The following is a 24,125-nucleotide window of genomic DNA, read 5'->3' on the forward strand; positions in this document are numbered from 1 at the left end:
GACATAAAACAGTTAAATATCATTTTAGATTGTTTTAGATGAAGGTACATGTATTTATTTTATATATTAAATTAAAAAATAATTTTCATTCAAAAATCAATTAAAAATATATTAATATTATATCATATGTATTTATTTTAATTTAAAATTTTATTATTTATAATCCCGAATCCTGAGTCCGAACACACCCTTAAATTTCAAAAGTAGAAAACATCGTCAGCTATTAGAATAAAAATATTGTTTCTTTACATAATAATCAAACAAAATGTTTGAAAAAACAACAAAGGTTGTCTTCATGTTCCCACTCCCTCACGCCTATATATGATATGATACCTCATTTTCTTACCACCCAATTCTCCAAAACTTTCAACATAAATGTGAAAAATATCTCTTTTCAACTCGACTCGACTCGACTCTTCTAACACAAATCTTTCCAAAGCATCGGAGTATCCCGCGGTAAGTCTACGATCTTCAAGAAACCATTCTTATATATTCGGAATACAAAAGAAAAAAAAAAAATCGATCTTCTTGAAATTGTGTGTTGTATACACAAACATAATAATCCATTATAACTACATCTACCAATTCTGATTTATATTTTTACTTACAGATTGATCGGTTAGGGCTATAATTATTACTATGTTTTCGATACCTACAAGTTCGTATGAAGTGGGAATAGGAGGAATTTTTCCGGATTCTTTGCATTATTACCAAGTAGAAATGGGAAACGGTTCGGAGATGGTGATGAGCCCGGTGGAAGCAAAAGCGATGGCGGCGAGCAATAACCACAAGGAAGCCGAAAGGCGAAGAAGAAAGCGGATCAACGGTCACATTGCCACCCTCAAATCCATTTTACCAAACACTATCAAGGTATAACTATGGATATGTTTGTTTGGATGATTTGTTTTTATTTCTATTATTTAAAAAAAAAAAGAACAATTTAAAAATTCAAATTAAATATTTTTGTATTATATTAAAATTTAATTTTTATATTTAAAATATCACATCAATTCATTTAAAGTAAAACCCAGAAAATCGAAACTCCCAACAAATATGCCCTATATATATTGTGTCTCTTTCTAATACTATACATAAATATTATTCGGACTGTATATATAAAATTAAATCTACTGATATATTCCTTTCGTCCAGATTTAAAGTATCTAATCTCCCTCGCCCTTTAACAATCTATCTATTTTTTTATTTGATTTGTCTCAATTTTTTTTTTAAGTAATTGTACTTTCTACTAACATTAAAAACACTCTTACAATTTACAAGTACTAATAAGATTATTTTACTTTTTCTACTGTATTTATACCACATTCTAATATAATATTAATATTTTTAAAACTTAAAAATAAATGAATACATAGAGGGACAAATGAAGTATTTGTTTCTTTTTCTTTAATTAAAAATAATAATATTTTATTTATTGATAAAAAAGTGTAAGATGATATAATTATTTTTTTAAGAATTAAAAAAATAGTACTTCTGAAAAAAAATCAAAATTATTTTGATATTTATATATATATACATATTATTTTACTATAATAGGAAACTAACTTTGACAAAAAATAATAGTTTAAATTGATACGAATATATATATATATATATATAAATATTGTACTCTCTATGTCATTCAATTATGTGTTTATTTGATCGGGTATGGATTTTAAAAAAAATATTTAATAATAAAAAGTTTTACTTTTTATGGTAAAGAAATGTGATATTTTTTTACTAAAAATAAAATGAAAATAAATTTGAATGACAACCAAAATAAAAATAAAAATAAATTTGAATGACGGAGGGAGGGAGGAAGTATATATGCAGGTGAGGATTAAGGTAGGGTCTTAATGGTTTTGGTTCTTTGTTTCACACGGTCTCTTTACCGACCAAATGCATTACTTGAATTAGACATGTGATTTTAATCATTGCTGTTTTCAAATTTGGTAATAAAATCATGGCTTCAATCAATGTTCAAATTCTCCAAGGGCTGCGGATGACTATATTGGACTCTGTGACACGTCAAGGACTAAACTTAGTAATTTTTTAAAAAAATATATATTAAATATTTATTTCATTTTATAAAATTGATAAAAAAAATAAAAAATAAAAATAAAAACTTGATTTTATATGTTTTTAAGAAAAAATATATTTAATGTTATATATATATTTAAAAAGTTGCTAATGGTATAAAAAAAATATATCAATGTAAATAGAATAACTTTCGAATCTCTTATCTATACAATCATGAATTCTCAAAAGAAAAGAAAATAAAATAATAATAATGATAATAATAAAATAAAATAAAATTTATTATGAAAAGTTTCTCTAGTTTTTATGAGAACACGAGTCTGTGCTTGGACTTTTTGTCGTAAAATATAATTTATTGTATTCAAATATTTGTATTAAATTTTTTTTTGTATTTATATTAAAATAAAAATAAATTGTTTTATTTAAAACCTTATGTTAGTTATATAGATAGACGGAAGTACATGAGACTCCCCAAATTTATTTTTTTTTTAAAGTTTAAAATATATAATCATACTATTTTGCCCCCCAAATATTTAAATTTATTATTTTGCCCTTTTCAAAATTTAAGTTTATTATATATTTTATTATTTTTTTTATTTTAGTTTATATTAATATAATAATTTTAATTATATTTTATTTAAATAAAAAATATTAATTTTTTATACTAAATATTATTAAAGTTTCTCATTGCATTATATAGAAGAAAATAAAATTGAAGTAGTATATAAAAAAACATTACATGTTTCTATAAATTTTAAATTTTTTATAAAAAAATATATTTTTTAGCTATTTGTTTAAAAAAAGATATCGATGATTCACGATTTAATATATATTAGAATCAATTCGAATCATAAAAATTGAAAATCTACTAGACAATTTTGCCCTCCTAACTTCGAAAATTAGTTATGTCCCTAGTTATATGTACACACACATGGTAATACACCACCAACTATTATTTATTTTATTTTTTGTTGGGTTTATATGTAAAGTTAATTATGAGTTTTGTTGTGCAATTTGGGTTATATATATATATATGCTTAATAGTCCTCGTACACTCTGTGTTTTTAAAAAATATATTTTTTTTTTTACAAAATATCTTATTAATTATTATTTTTATATAAAATTTAAATTAATTTTTTTTTAACTCTTAAAAAAGAAACACACGGCGTGTGTATATGTATATATATAACCTTGCAAATTTGTAATAAAATGATAAAAATTAATTGTGGATTTGAAGACAATTAATGTGGTTGGGTACGTACGTACGTACAGACAGACAAGGCTTCCCTACTGGGAGAGACTGTCCGGCGAGTGAAGGAGCTGAGAAAAACAACCGCACAACTCCAACACGGCGCCGCCGCCGATGCAACTACTACTACAGCTTCCTCGGCGTCACTACTCCGGCTGATGTTCCCGAGCGAAACTGACGAACTCATCCTCTGCCAGTGCGAGGAGGATTCCCAGGTTGTCCAGGCCACGCTGTCCTGCGAGGATCGGCCGGAGACCATACTGGACCTGACTCAGGCGGTCAAATCGGCCGACGGAAAAGTGGTTAGAGCAGAAATGTCTACAGTTGGAGGAAGAACCAAGATGGTTCTGTGGGTGAAGCTCATGGGGGAAGCTGCCGCTGCCGATTCGGGGATACTAAGGCGGGCTTTGAGGAAGGCCATGGACAAGCAGCAGACGGGCTCGGGCTTGGGCCCGGGCCCGGGCTTGCTGGGGAGCAAGCGGGGGCGTTACCATCATGGGAAGGGACAGGAAGATGGTTGGTGGTGATTATGTCGGGAAAGACAAGCACGCCATTCATATATATATTATATATGCGCTTTCAGAATTTTATTTTTCTTTTATATAAAATATACTCCCTTCTTCGTGCAACTGTGTGTTTAGGGTTCATTTGACATACTACGAATTTAAAAAAAATAAATAAATAAAAGTAAAAAGAATAAAAAAAATTGATATTTTATAAAAAAAAAATAGACAAAAATAAATTCAGATGAAAACTAAAAATATAAAAATAAAAATAAATTAAAAATAAATTTGAATGATTGTAAATAAATATTAAATATTAACCGTAAAGATTCTGAGCAGTGTTTCTTTACTGTCCAAACTTCAATTTTGTATTATTTGAACATTTTCTAAAAACAAATACTATATATTTTTTTAATACTTAACTTTAACCAAAAATTTTCAAATATTAGAAATAAATATTCCCTGTTATAATAATAATAACAATAATAATAATACATCTCAAACATCTATTTTACATTCAACTATTTACTTATAACAAAACCAAATAAAATCTATAACAAACCCTAAGGGTGGATTTCTTTGGAAAAAATTTGGGTAAACTTAATTTTGATAGTATTAAAATAATATTTGATGAAATATTTTTATAAGATAAAAAGTATTTTTTTTTAATTAAAATTCAAAGTCTAAATAATAAAATTTGAAATATTTGTACTAAAGAAACAAGCCTTACCTGTGTCAGAGATGCTTCATTTTTTTCATTAGGAGAATTCTTCAGACGGCAATATCAGATAGAACTCAAAACAGCTTATTACAAAATTACAACCTTGTTTTGAACTACAAACTGCCTCCAAGGATTTACATCCTGTGGCTTATTCACTACTCTGAACCCCAAAAATATGTTTGTGTTCCTCTCTCAAGCTAAATCCTCTTTAGAGAGGGAGAGAAAGAGAAAGACGAACAGAATCATTAAAGATACTTGGAGTTAGTTAGTAAAATTCTACGACATCCCTACCCGACGGGCACATGGGAGTCCCGGAATTCTGCTAGCTTATCTACTCATTACAGCTGTTAGAGGAGCTAAATACATGCTCTATTACTGCTCTTAGTATTATACATGGGAGCGTACCTCATTGATGCACTGACCTGATGGTTCATAAGGTTGTGTGAACCTTCTCTTACAGTGCCCAAGAACAATTGAGGGCCCTCGAGTTAAATCAAGAATCCAATTCATCGAGATGATGAAAGCCTGCAGGTTGCAAGGATTTGGATGAAGAAAGATTAAGGAATGGCCATTATGGAGGCAGCCAGCTCGACCCAAATATATAACCAGAGATGTCTTCGGCACTAGAATCCTTGGTGCTGTCGGTGCTGTAAGAGCCGGCATCAGATGTGCTGAAAATGGAAGAACTGTCACTTAAATAATCCATCATAGAACTTCTATGTCTCGAGTGAACTCCCCAACCCTCGGGATCCACTGTGGGGTGATGATCAGTGAAATCGTTAGGAGTTAACCAATACCGGCTGTTTCTATCAGTACCCTTATGCGTCGTCAGCCCAGTATCCCGACAAGAAGAACTCAATTTTGTCTTTGAATATATCTTCTTATCTGTATGACCGGAACTTATGGCTTCCAAACTTGCCTTAGTTTTCCCATCATAACTTTTATTGTTGTTTCTGATGTACGGCCCAACTCGTGGCGTAAGCCTAATAATGTAAATCACCTTAGTATGAATTAATTCGGAAAAGAATGTGATTTACTTAAAAATCTTTTGCTAATTAAATTACCTTGAATAGAAGAGAATATATGCTTCTACTGACAAGACAGTCTCCAGGTCGACATGGCTTACCTATTCAGAAGACAGTCGTCCAATTATCAGAGAGACAGTCGCAAGGATAATTGATTGAATAGCTACGGTTAATTTTTTTTTAATTCTGATATGCTCCCAGTTACAATAGTAAATGGATTAACATGATGGAAATAGTATTAGAGAGTGAAATCAGACAGATGAAGCTAAAGAACAAAAGAGAGACAACTAGCAGAGATCCAGACAGTAATCCATGATCAATTTATTCCACTCTTGGTTCAGAATATCCTCAAATAAGCAGTTGCAATCAATTTATTAACTCATGGTTCTAAAAAGCAGATCAAATCAGTTCTGCACCCACTAAAATTGAAGACAGATCATGTAAAAAGAGTTAAGGCACTGCTTAAAATTTGGCGATTCCAACAGTTTCTTATAATGTTTTTAAAAGTTTTTTTTTCTTTAGACAGCACTATTCTCAGTGTAATAATAAGATATCTTCATGAATTTACTCTCCAACCAACTACTTCTTAAGGTAAAAGTAAATAGTGTTTTTATTTCCTATTTCCATTTTCATTCATTCATTTTCCTTCCCAAAAAATCATATCCAACACTCATTTCTTTCACAAAAAAACAAATCAATCAACTATTATCACCTTAAAATTTTTAAAAAACAAAAAAATACTCCCTCCATCACCTAAAAATGTTTGTGGTCAAACTTTTGGGCAGAATTTTAATGTGAGTGTGTACTTTTTGTTACTTTTTACTATTTATAGTAAAAAAAATTACACAAACTAGTATGCTTTTTACTAAAAAAATGAAACGAAAACATTTTTAAATAACAGAGAAAATGAGGAAAGTGAGCACAAATTTAGGTGACAGGGAATACTACGAGACAGAACACAAACCGCAGTTCAACCTATAATGAAAGAAATCACTATTTTTCCTAACAATGACAATGAAATGTTGTATGATTATAACTTTACTTCCAAATTTCAATAACTCTTTCCCATCCTATTTGTAATTTATGATTCTGATTTTAGTTATGAATCTAAGAAATGAGTTTCTAGAAACCATCCTTAAATCACACATTTAATGAGAATGCCTATGATTTAAATCGAAGAAAGAGAAAAGCAGCTAATATATTTGTAGCACAGTGGTGCATCATACCTTGCTGTCATCAACTCTAAACCAATTTCCCCGGAAATCTTTGATGTAACTGACATAGTGACCACTGTCGGCAGTATTCATTGAACCCAAGTGAACTACCACAGCATATAGCTGATATGTGGGCTGCTTGTCACCAATCCCACTCATATATGGAGAAAGGTTCAGAACCTCAGGGAACCGCACTAACTTATTAAGCTTTCCCAAATTGCCAGTCTGCAAACAGAACCAGCAAAGTAAGACTATATGTTTCACACATGCACAGTAAATCTGCCACTACATATGAGTGAATCACCTGAAATCTTTTCAGAACAATTGTAAGAATGTTTGGAGCCTCAAGGACAGACAATCTCTTTGTAGCTTTCTCATAAGACTTGCATCTGCAAAGATAATCAAAACACTTAAATAATCTAAGAACAGAAAACAGGTCAATCTGCTTCTACAATTTGCCATTATCATTGGCATTGATTGATAATGGTTTGCATCCTCAAGAAACATTTCACTTCCCATTTTTTACCAAGCTCCTACAGATATTAGGAAATTTTAGGAGAGAAACAATCAATCACAATGATGTTGATCAAACGAAACCAGTAAAGACACTAGAGAGTTTCATACAAGAATAATCTACGGTTACAAGAGCCCTCAAGAAAGAGTGAGCTATATTAAACATAAGAAATTACAGACCTGCTGCACTTGTACTTGTCATCTCCACCAAGTGTTTCAGAAGATGTGAACTGTGAAAGTGCCTCTTCAAGCGTATATATACTTCCATCAATCTCCACATTAAGATCCATCATTCTATCACATTGCTCGGACCTCCCAAAGCACTTCATGCACTTGATCTGCCATATCAATCCAACAGCAACAATCATGTGATATACTGTTAATGAACAAGATGAAATGGTAAACCTGAAATATAAAAATCTGAGGAAACATTAGGATCTTAGATAAATCAATTTGAAGACAGACTTTGGATCGAAGATAACCACCAAAAGTAAGACCCATGAGGGTTGAATCTTCAGCCACCGAACCAGATGCACCAGCCTTGTCAAGGCATATAGATTGCATTTTGTCGACCACATTCCTGATATCATTTAGACGTGACTTCTGTCAAATTATATTCATTACAATTTTTCAATTCAAAACCCAAATTCAGTCAGACCTCAGAAATTCATGTGCATCTTCTTCTCTTCCAATTGGCTGTATTTGAGATAATAATCCAACTGGAGATAAAGGTGAGCTTGTTTCTTGTCCTTTCTGCACAAGATGCTCAAACTTGCAGACAAAACACCAACCTCTCTTCCAACCTGAGCCATAGCAATTACAGCAAATGAAGAAATGACAAAAGATATCTAATGAACATATAGTCCAGCAATAAATTGTGAAGTGGTACTTGCATGTTTTTGAATGCAACCCTTTTAGCAGATAAGAAGCAATGGGCCGAGTAAAAATGAGACTCTGCAGCACAGCATTCGCATAGCAGCTGCAAGAAGAACAAATGTTTTACACAGAGAAGAAACAAAAGCTTCCACATGTTGAACAAGCATATAACAAGATATGCAAATCTTTCTTCTGCAGTGGAAACTAGTTTGGAGTGCATAAATGTGAAATTATACATCCATTTATGATCAGATCTTCTTTTCTATAAATTTCATGCAGCTGAAATATGTAGTATTATTTAAAAGTTAAGTCTTACAGAAACCTTATTTCCCTAGTCACTGGTAATAAATCAAACAACTTTAGACTGTCTAAATCGAAGATGCAATTTCCTGGATACAAGCATAATTGTCGTATACAATGAATCCTATCACACAAATTACCCAGGAATAACAAGTTAAATAAACAAACAATAATAAAAATAATAAATTTTTTCTTTTTTTTTGGAAAAGGGGGGGAGGGGGTGAATTAGTGAATAGTGGGAATTCGGGTAAATCCACAACAAAATGCAGCCAGTTTTAAGTTTGGTTAAACTCTTTGACGGACTCCTAATTGTATCTGTATTTTGTATTAATTAGAAGAATCTGTTCTCATATAACAAAATCATTAGAAGAAATCCAATGAATTTTCTGAGAGGGAAACACAGAAACCAAGCTAAAGACACTATTTAGAAAGATATCTATATTTTACTTTGTTAATAACAATAATTGAAAGATTTAAGTCAATGTAAGCAGGGTCTGGGTGCTTTCACATCTAGACTACAGTGCATTTTAAAAGTGCTCAGGAGTAGAAATTTAAATTTGCACTTTTTCTCGGGAGAAGAAAAAAAAAAGTGTTTTAAAGTGTCGTGTAACAGATTTTGCTAGTATTACCAAAGCATGGACAAAGGCACTAAAAATATACATAGTAGTTCAAAATAGATTATGAAAACTGAGAAAAGGAAACAAAGTAGTAAAAAGTTACTCCATGGTCTCAGGGTATAATAAAAGCAAAAGAAATTCAAATAAATAACCATCTTCCAATAAAGGCAAAAAGAGATTCAGATAAGTTCACATTCTACATAAAGCAACTGAAAATTAATTGTAAATGCAAACTTGTCCGCTCTAGCCTATATATACTAGGGAATAGCACCTTAACCCACAAAATATGCAAACAGATTCATAAAGGAAAATCTCATCAAATACTACTGTAAAGGACAACCAATTTTAGCACGATTTATGACATTTTGAACTTCTAAGGTACAGGTACCCTGTCTCATAAATTTTTCAATTTTTACTATAAATTAATTAAATAATGCAAGAACATCCACAAAAACCTGTGTCTAGCAAAACTAGTTTTTGATAGTTTGAGATTCATTTTCCTACAGGCGCATTCACATAACACAGAAAAAAAAAATAGCCATAGAACAATTTCAGTCATTAAAAGTACATGCGACTCACCTATTTCCACAATTGACAAGACCAAATGGATGAAGTTCCACGTCATCACAAGAATACAATTGCAAGAAAAGCTTGAGAGGAAATGTGACCTGTTAATAAGAATATTATTCGTGGTTAATATGAAATATAATCTATGGGAAATAAACAATTAAACACAGAAACTGAATTTAAAAGCAACCTTATGGTTATAATTTCCACCAGAATCCTTTAGAATTTCAATTGATTGGGTCTTCGACTGCTTTGGTGCTCTGAAATGTTGCATAAATTTTTTAACTGAAGTTTTCAGACCTTTTCCAGTAGATTGTGTCAACACTCGGCCAACTTCCATCTCTGAAAATAGCACAAGATTTATCAGTTCTTGTAAACAGATTTAGGTACTTGCAAATTGCATGAATCATTGTTACCACTTGTAGATTTAGAGTCCTGTTCAACTGATTCATGTGAAGCTGGTATCTTTAATGAATTTGAGCATTCATAATTTAGTCCTACAATTGTCTATTATTATGCATAAATCTCAGTAACTTACCAGTACCAGCTTCATCCGGAATTTTTGCATCCTCAGCTGAAGGTGTCCTTAGAGACATAGAAGGTCGTGAACTCCTTGAATCAATTGCACCAAGGCGAAACTCATCATAAACACCAGCCCCAAATCCTTCTCCTTTATCTTTAACATGGATTGAGTTGAATGCTTCACCACTGTTGCTAGAAAATGTGTCTTCACTCTTCCTACCAACATTTGACTGGTTTACAGAATAAACACGAGGGAATGGATGTGATACATCTGTATTGTGAGAATCAAATCTGGCATCTGTTCTTTGAGAATCAAGAGCAGAAGAGGATGTTTTATGTCGCCTGATAGGAGTTCCAGACTCACCAACAGAACCAATAGAAGTGTCCAAAGATGTCTCGCTTTGCTCTGTAGAAGAAAATAAGCAAGAGGAAGAGCTGCTTGAAGATGCAGAATCATCAAGATCTTGACTTGGAACAGAAATTTTTTTAGCTGCATCTTTCAAAGGTATTTCAAACTGATTTTCTGCAGCTGTTTCATATTCACTTCCGTTTCTAGCATGCAATCGCATTGCTGGCTTACAGTCATCCTTATGACCTTGCCTCCAATGCATAATTTGGCAGTTTCCAGAACTAGAAAACAATTACATAAATGTCAATACATGGGGAAAGAACAAACCAATTAGTCAAGCTATAACAAAAACTTATTTTGTAATCTTGACAATGAAAGATTAAAAAAGATTTTGCGAGTTTAAGATCCCATCAACAGAGCTGTAAAGGTAGAAAATAAGATCCCAATCCCTATACACATTATGCACTTTAAATTGGCAGGTTGTCGTGCATGAAATAAAATAGCGTATGCAACTCCAACCAGACAGATGCCATAAAAGTTACCAAATTAAGAAAACTTCACAGAAAAGCAAAAAAAGAAATTTTCAAATGCTGAAGGCCATACCAACTAGATTATGATACCAGATTCTACTTCACCAATTAATAGGTAACTGCTTGTTTACTTAGAGCTTCCCTTATAATGTACAGCTTCAACTACTTCTAATAGAGACTCCATAACTACTTGGATATCTTCCTATCAAACACAACAGGTAGCTTGTAAAATTTCTACTTTACTCTATCAACATCCAGTTATGTAAAATGCGAAACCTCCTCAAATATCGCATGAAAAAACAAAGTAATACTATTAAGAACTCACTGTTGCTCCTCAACTTCCCATTCTGACTGACCTGCATTCCCCACCACCCGCGATTAAATAATTTTTTTTATATATATAGAAAAAAGGAGCCCATCTCATGTTATAAGAGGTTCTTCAGCATTTGATTGCAACAACAATATGTCTGCCAACACAAAACCTTAATATTTCTTGTCTTAAAGTGTCAGCTACGGAATATGATTCGAATGACATAACATAAAATCTACCCAAGTTCAACAATAATACTTCTTCCTCTCCTGCAGTATTTTAATTCAAATAAACCTGTCCATTCTCAATCACACAGTGTCCATGCCCCAGTATCAGTATCACATGATTCTTCCTAAAACATGCGCATTGCCACAGCTATTTTAACAAAAGTTCATCAGAAAATATGACTCATAAACAAAATGACAAATGAGCAGCATCCTAAACTTCAATCCAGACAAAGAGGCACTCAAAACGTAATTCAAGAAAAAATTTCATACAATAGGCAGGAATTAGAACCACCAACAATTCAAATTATCCCAATTAGAGAATTCAAAACAGTATACCACGCACCAGTATCTGACAGCTTTACATCGTGAACACCGAGTAGAGGTGGGCCGATAACAAACAGCACAATTATACTGTTTCTCGAGCTGAGGCATCATCTGCGCAGGTGAGTTATACTCTTCAACAGCTTGAACCTTACCAACTCCCTCCTCCTCTTGTCCCGAGCCCACACCTACAAGTCTCAGAACCTCCTCCTTCTTCGAATCCAGATTCATCCATTTGCACCGGATCACAAGGCCGAAAATCAGCAAAATCCCCACAATCACAAGCATCGATTCTACCTAGCTCCAATCAAAGTAACCGGCGGCGAGGATTAACAAAGAGCTGAACACAAACCCTAGGAACCTAATTCTCCTGCAATACATAGAGAGTTACTGCAGAAAAGTTCAAAGCAGCGGCAGAGGTAGTTGTTATGGGAGAAGGGCCGGAAGCGCCGGTGGGTGAGGCGGCGGAGGGCGGGCGTAGAGGAGGTGTAAAGTAATGGCAGAAAGGAAGGTGGGGAGGGGGGTGGGTATGGAATTTTGGGCGAGCAGCAGGATAGGATATGTGAACACAAATATGCCTAAATTGGAATAAAGTAACGTAGAGAATGAGATTAGAACTTGGCCTTCTGCCTCCAGTGTAGCGTTGGTTGGGTTGGAATTTCTACCCGCACCCCATTGCAGATTCCTTGTTCTTGATTTTCACTTAGACATTTTCAACTTCTGGTGATTTGGTGTACTAATTTTACTCCTGTAAAGCAATCTAATCTGTCATTTCTTATCAAAGTAATTAAGGTTTATAGGGTTTATTTCATTAACAAAAATTCAAATTTTTTTAATCTCGACTATGACTTCTTAAATAATATTTTTTTTTTACAAAATATTTAATTATATTATTTTAATATTAAATTCAAATCAAAATTTTAAAATTTACGTCAAAATCCCGATTTATGCACAAATTTATTCATTTATTTATTTATTTGAAATTTGTATATATTTTTTTGATATTAATAGTTTATTAATTTATTACTTCTCTCTGTCTAACATAAGATTTTTTGTATTTTCATTTCTCTTTGTCAATTTTCTTTTAATATTTATATATTTTAATTATATTTAAATTTTATAATTTATAATTTTTTTTAGAGTGCAGTTGTTTGTAGGATTTTAATAAATTTTTATTATTTATAAAAAAAATTCTTTCAAACACATCAAATCGAACACTATTTTTTTATTTGTTATTATACAAAAAATTAATTTTACATATGAAATATTACATCAATATATATTTATATAATATCATACTATTATTCATACCCAAACCTTCAAACAAACTCACTCTTAATCTTAATTCAATTAATTAATTATCCTAATTTAATTATTTACTAATTATAATTTTTCTAACATTTTGTATCTACAATATACCGGACATATGGGGTTGAACGGATCAGTATTATTTGAGGTTTATTAATACTGTCTCCGTCCTCAACAATTGTCTTATTTTTTTTATTTTAATTCGTTTCAAAATAATTGTAATTTTTTTATTTAAAATACTCCTAATTATTATTTTAATTTATTTTTTAAAATCCTTCAAAACTAGAAGTGTTTTAGTCTTTTACATTCTACTACTTTATATTTCATATTTCAATTAAATACTATTATTATAACAACAGATGGAGTATTTTGTTGTGTCTAGCAATAAATTATATTTAATTTATTATTCAAATTAAAATACAAATCAAAACAAAAAAATAAAAAATAAAAAATAAAAAAATAAATTTACATATTGATGGATTATAAAGGTGATGGTGACATGGAAGGAGAACTTTGGAACACGCAAAAATGGATTATGCATTGCACATAATCTTATTTATTTGAGATTTAATTTTATCATAACCATAATATTAGTCATATAGAATGAAATATGCTTGAAAATTACCAACCTTTTATTTTGTTAATTAAATTTGTCTGTGGAAGAACAGAAGTTTATTATAAGGTTTTATAACCTGAATATTTAATATATTTATATATATATATAGATTTTATAGACGGCTATAGTGCCGAGTTTAAAATTCAGAGTGCGATAGTATTTATTGGCAGCACATTATTTATATTAATATAATATAAATACAATAAATGAATTAATTTCACATGATATAATCTACAGCACATGCACTAATTTATTTTAGTATATAACATATTTTTATTGCAGAGTCCACACGACTTGGTGCAAGGGAAGCTTAGTTCAAGTCATTTTAGTGTGATGATGTGATAATTATTATTGTGCATGATATTGTATAAACCAAATTATGTCAAAATGGTTCAGTTGACACATTGACGTCACATCATCAATCAAACAGTTTTATTTTATTTTTATCACCATTGCACATGCTTTGATAGATATAATTCAGCCAAAAATAAAAAGAGAATGTAAAGGGTTTAATAACGAGTGAAGTGATTAAACACAAATAATCAAATTTAGATAAAGTTCAAAAGATCTCAATACTCTAACGAAAAAGAAATGTGTTGAGAAGATAGTGTGAAAATCTCTTCACTCCATCCATCTATTTATACACCCGATCATTAAAGTTTCATCCATTCATTTACTTCCAACATATACTTTCTGTCCAACTCTAAGGGTCTATTCATTTACTTTTTGTTCGTTGATTTTGATATTAATTATTATATTAAAATATAGTACAACTTAAGAAAAAAATGAAAACATACTAATATAAAGACATTTATACAACAAAAATTATAAAAATACTTCCTCTGTCCCATAACAAATATCAATTTTTCCATTTTAGTCCGTCCTATAACAAAGTATCCATATCTACCTAACATTTATATCATTACATTTATATCAAGCATACTAATAAGGTTATTTTAGTCATTTTTATATAATACTAATATTTCTAAAATTACGTGCAAAAAACAAATGAATACTTACTTCTATGAAGGAGAGAGTATTAAATTTCAACCACCCAAATTATAAAAAAATTATAATAATATTAAATTCCAACTTTGCAAATGATAAATGTGACCCTTAGAGGCCGGGGGAATATTAAATTTCAACCACCCATTTCCTAGTTATATTTCTAAGGTCACATTTAATTTTTGCGTGTTGATTTTTTAATATTAATTATTATTACAAATTAATGGAAAATGACAAAATACTTCTATTAGTGTCTTATAATGACATTTGTGTAAAAAATTATACAAATATAAAGACATTTTAATGTTAAGTACAATGACGTAAAATGTAAATGAGACCCTTAAAGCGGGACTGAGGAATACATATTATACGGTATCCACCTTCTACATATGTATTAACCAAATCAAATCAACACCACTTATTACACTCAATCAACATAATAATCACAGCGCTAATTTTCTTTTAAAAAGGCTAAAGGAATGCCTAAAATACATCCAAAATGACTATTAAGAACCACAACATATCATTACTTTATTGAATAGAAATACAATATGGACAATCAACTATATAATAATCCAAATTGTAACAAGTCTCAACCACTACTTGTCTTGTATGTTTTCTTGCTCATTAATCCATTTTAATTTTGCTTCAATTCAAAGAAATTTTTTTTTAATAATATCTCTTAAGTATTCACTTCAATTGTTACCTGTGCCTTTTCACAATTTGTTAAAATTTTCTGAAGTTTGGAGTTCAAAATTTCAAAAATTGACCTACCACTATCACTGTTATTTATCTTTTTCCTACTTACAATATTACTGTGTACTAAAACTTTATCAAAGAAGTTACAAACAATCATCATAAAAATGAAAAACAAAACTGAAAAGAGAAGTGCATAAATGGTTAGCAATGCAAACATTACCTGAAAACAGATCATCACTGTCACTCGTGTAAAAGACTACTTTACTTCAGTGTTCCCTATAACAAACAGCACACCTTCATCAATTCAACACCAAGACAGCCAAGAGAGCTTGGCTGATAATTTCCTGCCCAAACCTGGTGAAATTCTTGTTTTTCTCCTCTGTTCTTGCCTCTCTTCTGCCAACATTTCATACTAGATCAAGGATTCCACCAAAATTCGTATTCAAAATTTTGTCTGGTTTCTAATAATAATAGTTACTTCCCTTGTAGTTTGCAGTATCCTTGCAGAGCATGGATCGAACTTCCAGGATGCTCTGTGGCGGCTCGATGTGCTTCTCCTGCAGCGCATTGCCCAGTAACTGCTGCATTTGGGACACAAACATGTCGTCCAACACCTGAAAATTGTGTACGTGGACAGGCAAGAAACAATTAGCAAACTGCCACAAGACTTTTTAGTTTCATGGATGTTTAAGAAGTTGTCTGGCTTACAGTAACTGCGATTCGTGAGGCTTTATACCACGACTCATTTTCTTTCCTTCCTTCAAGAAACTTCAACATGTCCTGCATTGAAATGCCTTTTTAGAATAAGTATAAACTTACAATGATAGGATTCAGCAGGAATTCTTACCTGGCCCATTCGATCCCAGAAACCACGACAAATGGTTATGAAAACTTGAGTTTCAAGCACGGACTGCAGTTGATTGATTGTGTTAGTCAGCAACTCCTTAAGGGGCTGCATCCTGTGGCGCAAATCCGAATTCATGACATTTCCCTTTGTGTTTTGGATTATTTTCTTTAACTTTGTGCCGTTATACAGCTTTGTCTGTAAGAGAAAAGATATAAGTATCATCAGAATTTTGGAGTGTTACGAGAAATTTGAGATAGCAATAAAAATGACACTTGCATTTTCAACAAGTCTATCTATAACTGCTTGGACATAAGCTCGGAATTTAGATCTTATCATCACAGCTATTTCACTTAGCCTCTCTCCCGGGAGCATGTCCCCATTTCCAGGTATGCATGAGCCCCAAGACTTTAATTTTCCTTCTATTTGAGGCCGTAGAACGTCAAGCATCCTTCTCATGGTATTCAAGACAACTCCCAACTGAATCAAAAGCAAAAACAAAAAAAAGTCACATATTGCATTGCTCCCTAGAGAAAATAGGATAGATAAATAACAGATAACCTCTTAAAAAGCATTGACTCAAAATGATATAAATATTTGGTTATTTGTTTTTAAAACATATATTATTAGCATTTCATATTCTCAAGAAGATGCTGGTTTCAACTTATCTAATAGAGGAAATTAGCAAAATGTAGCTTGCAAAAGAAAATTCGAATATATATTTTTATCATTTCATATTTTCATGACAAGAATAGCTTTCAAACTATCCAATTGAGAAAATTAGCAAAATGTAGCTTGCAAAAGAATTTCATTGTACCTCAACAGAGACCGTGTATGGATGCATATTTCCCTTTGCAAATTTCTGGACACAATTGATTCCAAATTTTTGAGGAATTTTGTTTACCCTCAGGGGGACCAAAACTTCGGCATATTCCTTCTCCAATCTTCCCATTATAGCTTTCTCAACATCTGCAATGGCCTTTATAAAAAAGAAAAAGAAAAAGAAAAAAAAGGTAACTTCTAAAAGTAAGACCTAAGGGAATTTTCATTATTTGATTAAGTAGATATGTTATGAAGAGTAAGAAAAAGCATACATATTCCAATGCAAAAATGTATTCAGGCCAGCGACTGATGATGACCTCATACTCAGCCAGCATCTCCTTCAGCCGACTGTATACATCATTAATGAAAGACATCGTCAAATGTTGTGCCGGTAGATTCGACGATTTTCCCTGCATGATTTACCTCAGTAATTCAGAATCAAAACTGCACAAAATTTCAGGTGTAAAAGATAAGCATCTCTTACCCTGTCTACTTTACACAGCTCAAGTAAAGCAAGACGCTTGTCTTGGATCCATACGGCAATATACAAGTGGAACAACTCTTTTGCATCGACTCCACCTTTGATATTACTGCAAGAAACTCACTGTATGTAACCAAAATTTTGGGTGCTGGAAATATGGAACTATTTTAAATTCAGTAATACTTACCTAATCTTCCATAGAGAGAGATCCCTTTGAAAATCAGCAGTGGCGACAACAAGTTCCACAACTGGAAGTGTTGGTCCAGCAGGAGGGCAGGAAACAAGGAATGCCCGCAATCTAGTGTTGAGCTCTGTGCTATATATGGAAGATGAAAGGTTTGGGAGGTCTATGAAACTGCACAAATAAATGATGATGAATTATCAAATATAGGCACAATCGTAGCATTTTCACACTTGGGAAAGCACCATAGTAATTTCAATTAGGTCTCACAACAATTTTCACATTTATTCCAAAATTTATGCTGAAGATTCATTTGAATTTATTCTGCATTACTTTAGAGCAACAACTTGCTCTAACCACCACAGCAATGGTAGACAAAGATACACATGCAATGCATATAACGACGCCAAATCCTAAATAGGTATGTTAAAGTACTAGATTGCATGCTTCAAAGTCTTATTTTCAAGATTCAATATAAAGTACTACATTCTAATAGGTGTTAAATAATTTAAAAAAGGTTGTGAACTTGTGATCATGGAATAAAATTAAAATGAGGGCTTTAGGGAGCATTGGGGAGCCCTACATGCTCTTTACCCGACAGATTAGCATTACGAAGGGACATTGTGCAATAACAGAACCTAACCATATACACTATAAAAAATAATCACATGGGAATCATTTAACTTACTGCACTTGGACAAACGTTAATCATTATTAAGGAAACAAATTACCTGGGAAGAAGATTCTGCTTCTGGATTTCAATATCACAAAGAATCTCATTACGCATGTTAGAACAAAGTGACTTCATTTTCTTATATGCCATGGAAATAGCTGCTGGATCTGATAATAAGTTTTCATTACTGCCTGATACATACTCATCAGTTTCGGACAGGTGCCGTTTACACCTTTTCCTGATAGCATTCTGCATGGATGAGATCATATTACTTCAGCAAAAAAACAATTTTTTGAAGAAATATATTGAGGTAGAGAGCTTTTCCAACCTGAAAATATCGACATAATCTTGACTGCACCTCTGGAGAAAGAATGTCGTGTAGTAGTTCATAAAGTTTAAAAGCAGGAACAAGAGCTGGAGCCGGCTCTCCTGTGGCTGGTCCAAATTCATCCAGCATTCCTGAGGGTGATGACTCATCCAGTGACTTGTAGTTTTCAAAAACCAAAGTAACCATCTGTTCAACTTCATCAGACACTTCTCCCAGAAGACGGGCCTGACCAGTAACAAGAATATTATCAATACTGCAAATGGATTAGAATAATAATAATAATAACAAATAAATAAATAAAAAAATTGGCTCCCAACATTTGCTTTTGGAACTGAATCTTACACTATAGAACCTAGAGGCAAAGTTGAACTGATAATTGCACTTTTATTATGGTCAAATGGATTTTTCTCATAATTTCTTGAGCCAGATAGACTTTACAAAGATGTTGCATAACAGAATCATATGATGGCACAATATTGTCCCACAACTTAAATGATTTTGAAAATTATGAAACTTAAATTAAAGAACAAAAAAATAGAGCATTTTTTAAACCAACTTTAAATGAGGAGGGATTAATACAAACTAGAATGGCTAAAGGATGAATAATTTCATTCTTTAGAGTTTCACCTACCTCTTGGTGGCTCAACGAGTGTGTACTTTTGCTTTTTATTGTCACAGGTTGTAACAAATCATGCACTAAATCCAGGCAGTCTGCTGTCGGTGTGGCAACATCCATAACATATAATACATACCTGAACAGATACAAAATTAGTCACCGGTAAAATACAAATTTGGGAACTCATTCTATTATTAAATTACCTGAGTTTGGTGTATGCATCCGAAACTCCAAAATACGATGCAAATTCAGTCACCAACCATTTCCATGAACCTTGTAGCAAAAAGTTCCTTTGTTGAAACTGCTGGACTTTCATCGCAGCCTCCAAGACACAATCATATGCTATGGTCTCCGCAACAATTCCACACTTTGGCATGTATAAAGAAGTGAGTGAGTTTAGACAAGCCAAAGAATATTATGGGTAGAAATAGCACCTTTACCGATAATTTAACAAAAATACAAAAACAGAAAAGGAGTAAGACCACCTCTCAATTGCGAGTCAATGAGTATTCATGTATACTATGAAGGCTTATATACCTTGTGTTTATTTTCGTCCATTGTTGAATAGTTAACATATAATTGTAGTTTCCCAACTTGTTCGTGCTCTGGTTCCCTATATATAAAACACTGGCGGAGCTTCTCACCCTGCAGTTAGAACCATCAACAAAACTCAATCACATTGCATCAACTAGCACATCTACAACTAGGAATGCGACTTTGGTTCCAGACAGGGTACCGATTCTTCAGCAATATCGGCCACTTGAACAACTGCATGCCCACAGTAATTTCCCTTCGAATCATGGACTTCAATTATTAAGTCATCTCCTAGTCCGTCTGGAAAGCTTCACATAAGATATAGAAAAGTTTACTGGTCCAAGTCTCAAGATTAATAAAGAAGCTATAGTTGTAGATCAAATTCGTACAACACATACAATATGCGAGTTTCTTGAGATCCTGGCTGCATTCTTGCTGCATCCTCTTTGGCTGAACTCTTTAATCTCAGTGAACACGAATACGATTCTGTAGAACTCATATGAGTTAAGAAATAGTAGTCACCCTAATTACAGCTAATGTTGCTCTGTTAAGAGGAAATAAATATGTACATAAATGTCAATGATACATCTCCTATCAATTGAAACTTTTAGATGAAGTGGTTGGTTGGTGTACAAAGCAGGAAGTCTTGTTTTCATGTTCTTTCCATCACTCATTTATTGAAGAAGTATCATGCTATACATGCAAGGGCTATTTAGAGGGATAACATGGGAGCCACCATAAAGGACATCAAATTGAGAGGTAATCCAAGCACTATAAACAATCTGAACTCTATCTTATCTAACACTGATTAGGGAGCATGTTAGAGGGACTAAAAGTTATAGAGGAGGGTTATATAGAACATTCCATGAAATGTGCTTTTTGAAGCACTAGTAGCTAGCAAACATGTGATAAAAATGCTAAAACCACAACCTAGCCCTATACCTGGTACTAGTTCGTAGGATGAGGAACTACTGCAAGCATTGAAGCCAATTTTAATAATATCAGGCACCTCCTTTAAAAATCTTCGAGTTCCAACAATTGCATACGCCATGGTCCGATGTAATAATGATCCATTGGCAGGGATAATAGGGGTAACATGCTCACTTCTTCTTGCCCTCCTCTCACATGATACAGATGTTTTTACATTTGATAGTCGAAGCTGAATAGATTCCAACTTCACCATGGGAGATGACTTTAGTGATGCACATGAGCAACCAGCTGGCGGGTCTACCGCCATTTTCACTTTACGCACTGCAAAACATTTGCAAATGAGCGAAATGCCATGCACAGGCGTATCTGAAATATATTAGTCTACAAGAGGAGCATCTGTGAACCTTGAGTTTTAACTTTGCCAATTGTTTTCTTTGTCTTGGCTTTTACGAATATTTCTTCACCAACAAGATCGGATGACTTTTTTATCATCAGTTCTTCCTCTGGCCGTAACAATATATGTTTCAGCCTGCAGTTTTAAAAAGAAATGGTTATCACAAGTAAGAATCACACACATGCATGCTTCCCTTAGCAAACACATACACATGATTTAAATATTTTTAAGTGCTCTTAGGTGTGAAATTATGGTCTCTTTATATTTTCTTATATGATTTTCATGCCATTAGTTTATAAATTCTCGCAAATTGTTTACTACAAATAGCATGTAGTCTCATATAGTAAGTTCTTACCATTAATGGTTATACTTGAACTAGATTCTATTTTATTTTACACAACTAACCATACTATTTTGTAAATATCTTACCCAAAAGCATCCCTCAAAATAGCACACTCATTTTCTAAGAAGTAAGGGGCTTCCATGCTGCCCTTTGCCCAGGCATTGAGACACAGCCGGACACATGCATCATAGGAGACAACAGCATACCAAGAACCGAGCCCGCTGTGTGGCATTTGAACAATGATTAATAGACGAACCAATCAATTTATTAAGCAATGTAAACGTATATAGATATGTTCAGAGTTAAGCCGGCAAGATGGGAGCCATCTAGTTTACCTTGCATGATATGTAGGAAATCGAACAGGCAATCTCTGAGAAGATACAGAATCGGCCGTAGCATTCCTGTCAAGTTTCTTTTATTAACTTCACAGCTTAAAATCATTGGAAAGGCTTGTGAATGTTCTCTCCTCTGTTTACCTGAAAGATAGTTTGGGAGCTTCTGCTTCTTCAGAGCCTGCCATTGTGCTCTTACACACTTGGGGTGGTTCAGCCTCAGCTGTAGAACTCCTTGAAGTCTCAGAACTCACAGCTGTACCATCGGGTACTCTAGAAGTTGAAACTTGATTCGAATCAGTGAAAGTGCCAGCAGCTAGTGGAGGAGCAGTGGGGATATCGTCATCATAGAACTTATTCATCAGTGGTGCATTGCAGAAGTCCTCCAACTGCTCAGAAAACAATAAAGCTCATCAAATATATAACAATTACTAAATCAAATAAGCTAGTCTTGTATGGGCTTAGTATTTCAAGCTAATAAGAACATGCCTGCCTCTCATATTCCTGCACATTGGAGCTAGAAGAGTTCGGCGCCAGATGAATTTTTGGCTCGAGAATGGTAGCAGCACAAGTAACTCTCTTGGATGCCTTAGAAGTCACTTTTGGGCTTGATTCATCGTCCACTACAGCACCACATCTTCCTCCTTGTCTTTCTATGCAGTTTCCCACACCACCAACAGTTTTGTTGTGTTGTGAAATGCCGCCATCAATTTTGTCATCTTGGGGTGAGGATTCAAGGGAGTACCGAGCCCCAAAGTGCTGGTCCTCCTCCGAAGAATCAAATGTATCCATGTCAGAATCTGATTGATTAACCATCACTGGATTGACATTCACTCCAGAAGGCAGATAACCACTCCTAAATCTGGACACTGAAGGCAATACAGGGCTCGTCCCACGGCATCTCGACACATATACAGAGTCAAACTGAAGTTTCTGATTTGACATCATAATAATCCTACTCTGCAACCAAATCCAAATTCAATGTTTCAAAGTTCTGCACATGAGTTCCCTTCCACATCCACCAAGTTTCTTCTTAGTGCATCATTCGAATTTCATACGGACATTAAAGAACAAACGTACGTCACAGATAGCTACAATTAAAACCTAAAACACACACACACGCACACACAGAGTTAACCCAGGCGTTTTTTCACAACAAAAATAATGCAATTAACTCCATCTACCGCGCGTGCCGGCAAAGGAATGAGTAATCAATGAAGCATCAAACCACACAATGAGAACCCATCCATAACCCACCGAATTGGAGAGGATGAATGGACGACAGAGAACTTGAACGAGCTCCGGAGCGTATGAAAACGGAGTTACTTCTGCACTCAGCACCCAAAACAGCGTATTAAACGTCTCTTCTCGAGAAAGAAAATCTTCAAATAAATTCATCAGCACAAAAAGGAATTACCAAAAAGAGAAATTCACAAAACAGAAAGCTGCGTGTGAATGCAGGTGGCCGAATATCTGCGCCAATCCATATAACACAAATGTCTTCCTTTTGAATTCTGTACAAGGGAAGAGACGATTTCACAGTTGCTTTAGATTAATCGATGATCGAAAAGGGAGAATTTGAAAGCAAAAGTAATGAAGGGAAAGTGGAAAAGAAGAAAGAGAGAGAGAAGTAGTAGTGGGAGGGAACGTGGAGAGATGGCCACGAAGCGCAGTTTGAAGTTTGAATACATATCTTCCAACGGTAAGTGACTCAGTCGTACGGATTAAGTGCCCACTTCACTTCTATAACCTTTTTTAACAATAAATAAATCTCATTATAATTACAATTATATCTTACATATATAGCAAAATACGTGTGTAGAATCTGCATGCCTTGCACGTGCCATTTACGCGTGTGTTTTGTCTTATGTGTTTGTTGGGAAGAATAAAAATTTAAATTAAATATTTATTTGTTCAATTTAATATTAAAAATATTTTTATATTTGTATAATTTATTTGATATCATTGTATATATATTATAAAAGACTAATAAATATATTTTATTTTTTTCTCTTGATTTGTACGGAGGAAATATAATATTTTAAACAGCCAATTATATACTATAAAATAAAAATAAAGTTTAATTTATTATTATTATTAAAAAATTTTAGCTTCTACTTGAAAAAATATATATATATATA

The 24,125-nt window shown here is 33.0% G+C and overlaps 3 protein-coding genes across 6 annotated transcripts; 1 reads left to right on the forward strand and 2 right to left on the reverse strand.

Annotated features, from left to right (window-relative positions):
- The first annotated feature begins 321 nt into the window (after positions 1-321).
- LOC127248730 (transcription factor bHLH30-like) lies at positions 322-3,925 on the forward strand. 2 transcript variants are annotated; one of them, XM_051271242.1, is made up of 3 exons: positions 322-456; positions 611-870; positions 3,307-3,925. In XM_051271242.1, exons 2-3 carry the CDS (start codon positions 640-642, stop codon positions 3,808-3,810), a joined length of 735 nt encoding a protein of 244 aa, XP_051127199.1. In that variant the 5' UTR covers positions 322-456; positions 611-639; the 3' UTR covers positions 3,811-3,925. The 2 variants fall into 2 exon arrangements, with proteins under 2 accessions (XP_051127199.1, XP_051127200.1); XM_051271243.1 differs by having other exon boundaries at positions 365-456; positions 660-870.
- A 650-nt stretch (positions 3,926-4,575) lies between these two features.
- On the reverse strand, positions 4,576-12,551 carry LOC127248647 (ubiquitin carboxyl-terminal hydrolase 17-like). Its single transcript, XM_051271102.1, has 12 exons — positions 11,901-12,551; positions 10,158-10,771; positions 9,810-9,961; positions 9,632-9,720; positions 8,153-8,238; positions 7,918-8,062; positions 7,725-7,839; positions 7,440-7,597; positions 7,051-7,135; positions 6,759-6,971; positions 5,572-5,633; positions 4,576-5,490 (listed from the first exon to the last, which is right to left on the reverse strand). Exons 1-12 carry the CDS (start codon positions 12,164-12,166, stop codon positions 5,079-5,081), a joined length of 2,397 nt encoding a protein of 798 aa, XP_051127059.1. The 5' UTR covers positions 12,167-12,551; the 3' UTR covers positions 4,576-5,078.
- Positions 12,552-15,612: 3,061 nt separating this feature from the next.
- Positions 15,613-23,618, reverse strand: LOC127248464 (uncharacterized). Of its 3 annotated transcripts, none has more exons than XM_051270811.1 (23): positions 23,402-23,618; positions 23,242-23,312; positions 22,474-22,944; positions 22,129-22,373; positions 21,988-22,053; positions 21,739-21,873; positions 21,320-21,444; positions 20,928-21,236; positions 20,384-20,471; positions 20,188-20,293; positions 19,989-20,096; positions 19,655-19,818; positions 19,467-19,587; positions 18,836-19,060; positions 18,566-18,756; positions 17,841-18,008; positions 17,657-17,762; positions 17,445-17,582; positions 17,168-17,329; positions 16,630-16,830; positions 16,354-16,548; positions 16,215-16,286; positions 15,613-16,120 (listed from the first exon to the last, which is right to left on the reverse strand). In XM_051270811.1, the coding sequence occupies exons 3-23, from the start codon at positions 22,930-22,932 to the stop codon at positions 15,968-15,970; spliced, it is 3,537 nt and encodes a 1,178-aa protein (XP_051126768.1). In that variant the 5' UTR covers positions 22,933-22,944; positions 23,242-23,312; positions 23,402-23,618; the 3' UTR covers positions 15,613-15,967. The 3 variants fall into 3 exon arrangements, with proteins under 3 accessions (XP_051126768.1, XP_051126770.1, XP_051126769.1); XM_051270813.1 differs by having other exon boundaries at positions 16,354-16,542; positions 16,624-16,830; XM_051270812.1 differs by lacking the exons at positions 23,242-23,312; positions 23,402-23,618 and adding an exon at positions 23,169-23,217.
- Between the last annotated feature and the right edge of the window lie 507 nt (positions 23,619-24,125).

Source organism: Andrographis paniculata, unplaced genomic scaffold (genome assembly GCF_009805555.1).
Source record: "Andrographis paniculata isolate CXL003 unplaced genomic scaffold, ASM980555v1 Contig34END, whole genome shotgun sequence".
Classification (NCBI taxonomy): domain Eukaryota; kingdom Viridiplantae; phylum Streptophyta; class Magnoliopsida; order Lamiales; family Acanthaceae; genus Andrographis; species Andrographis paniculata.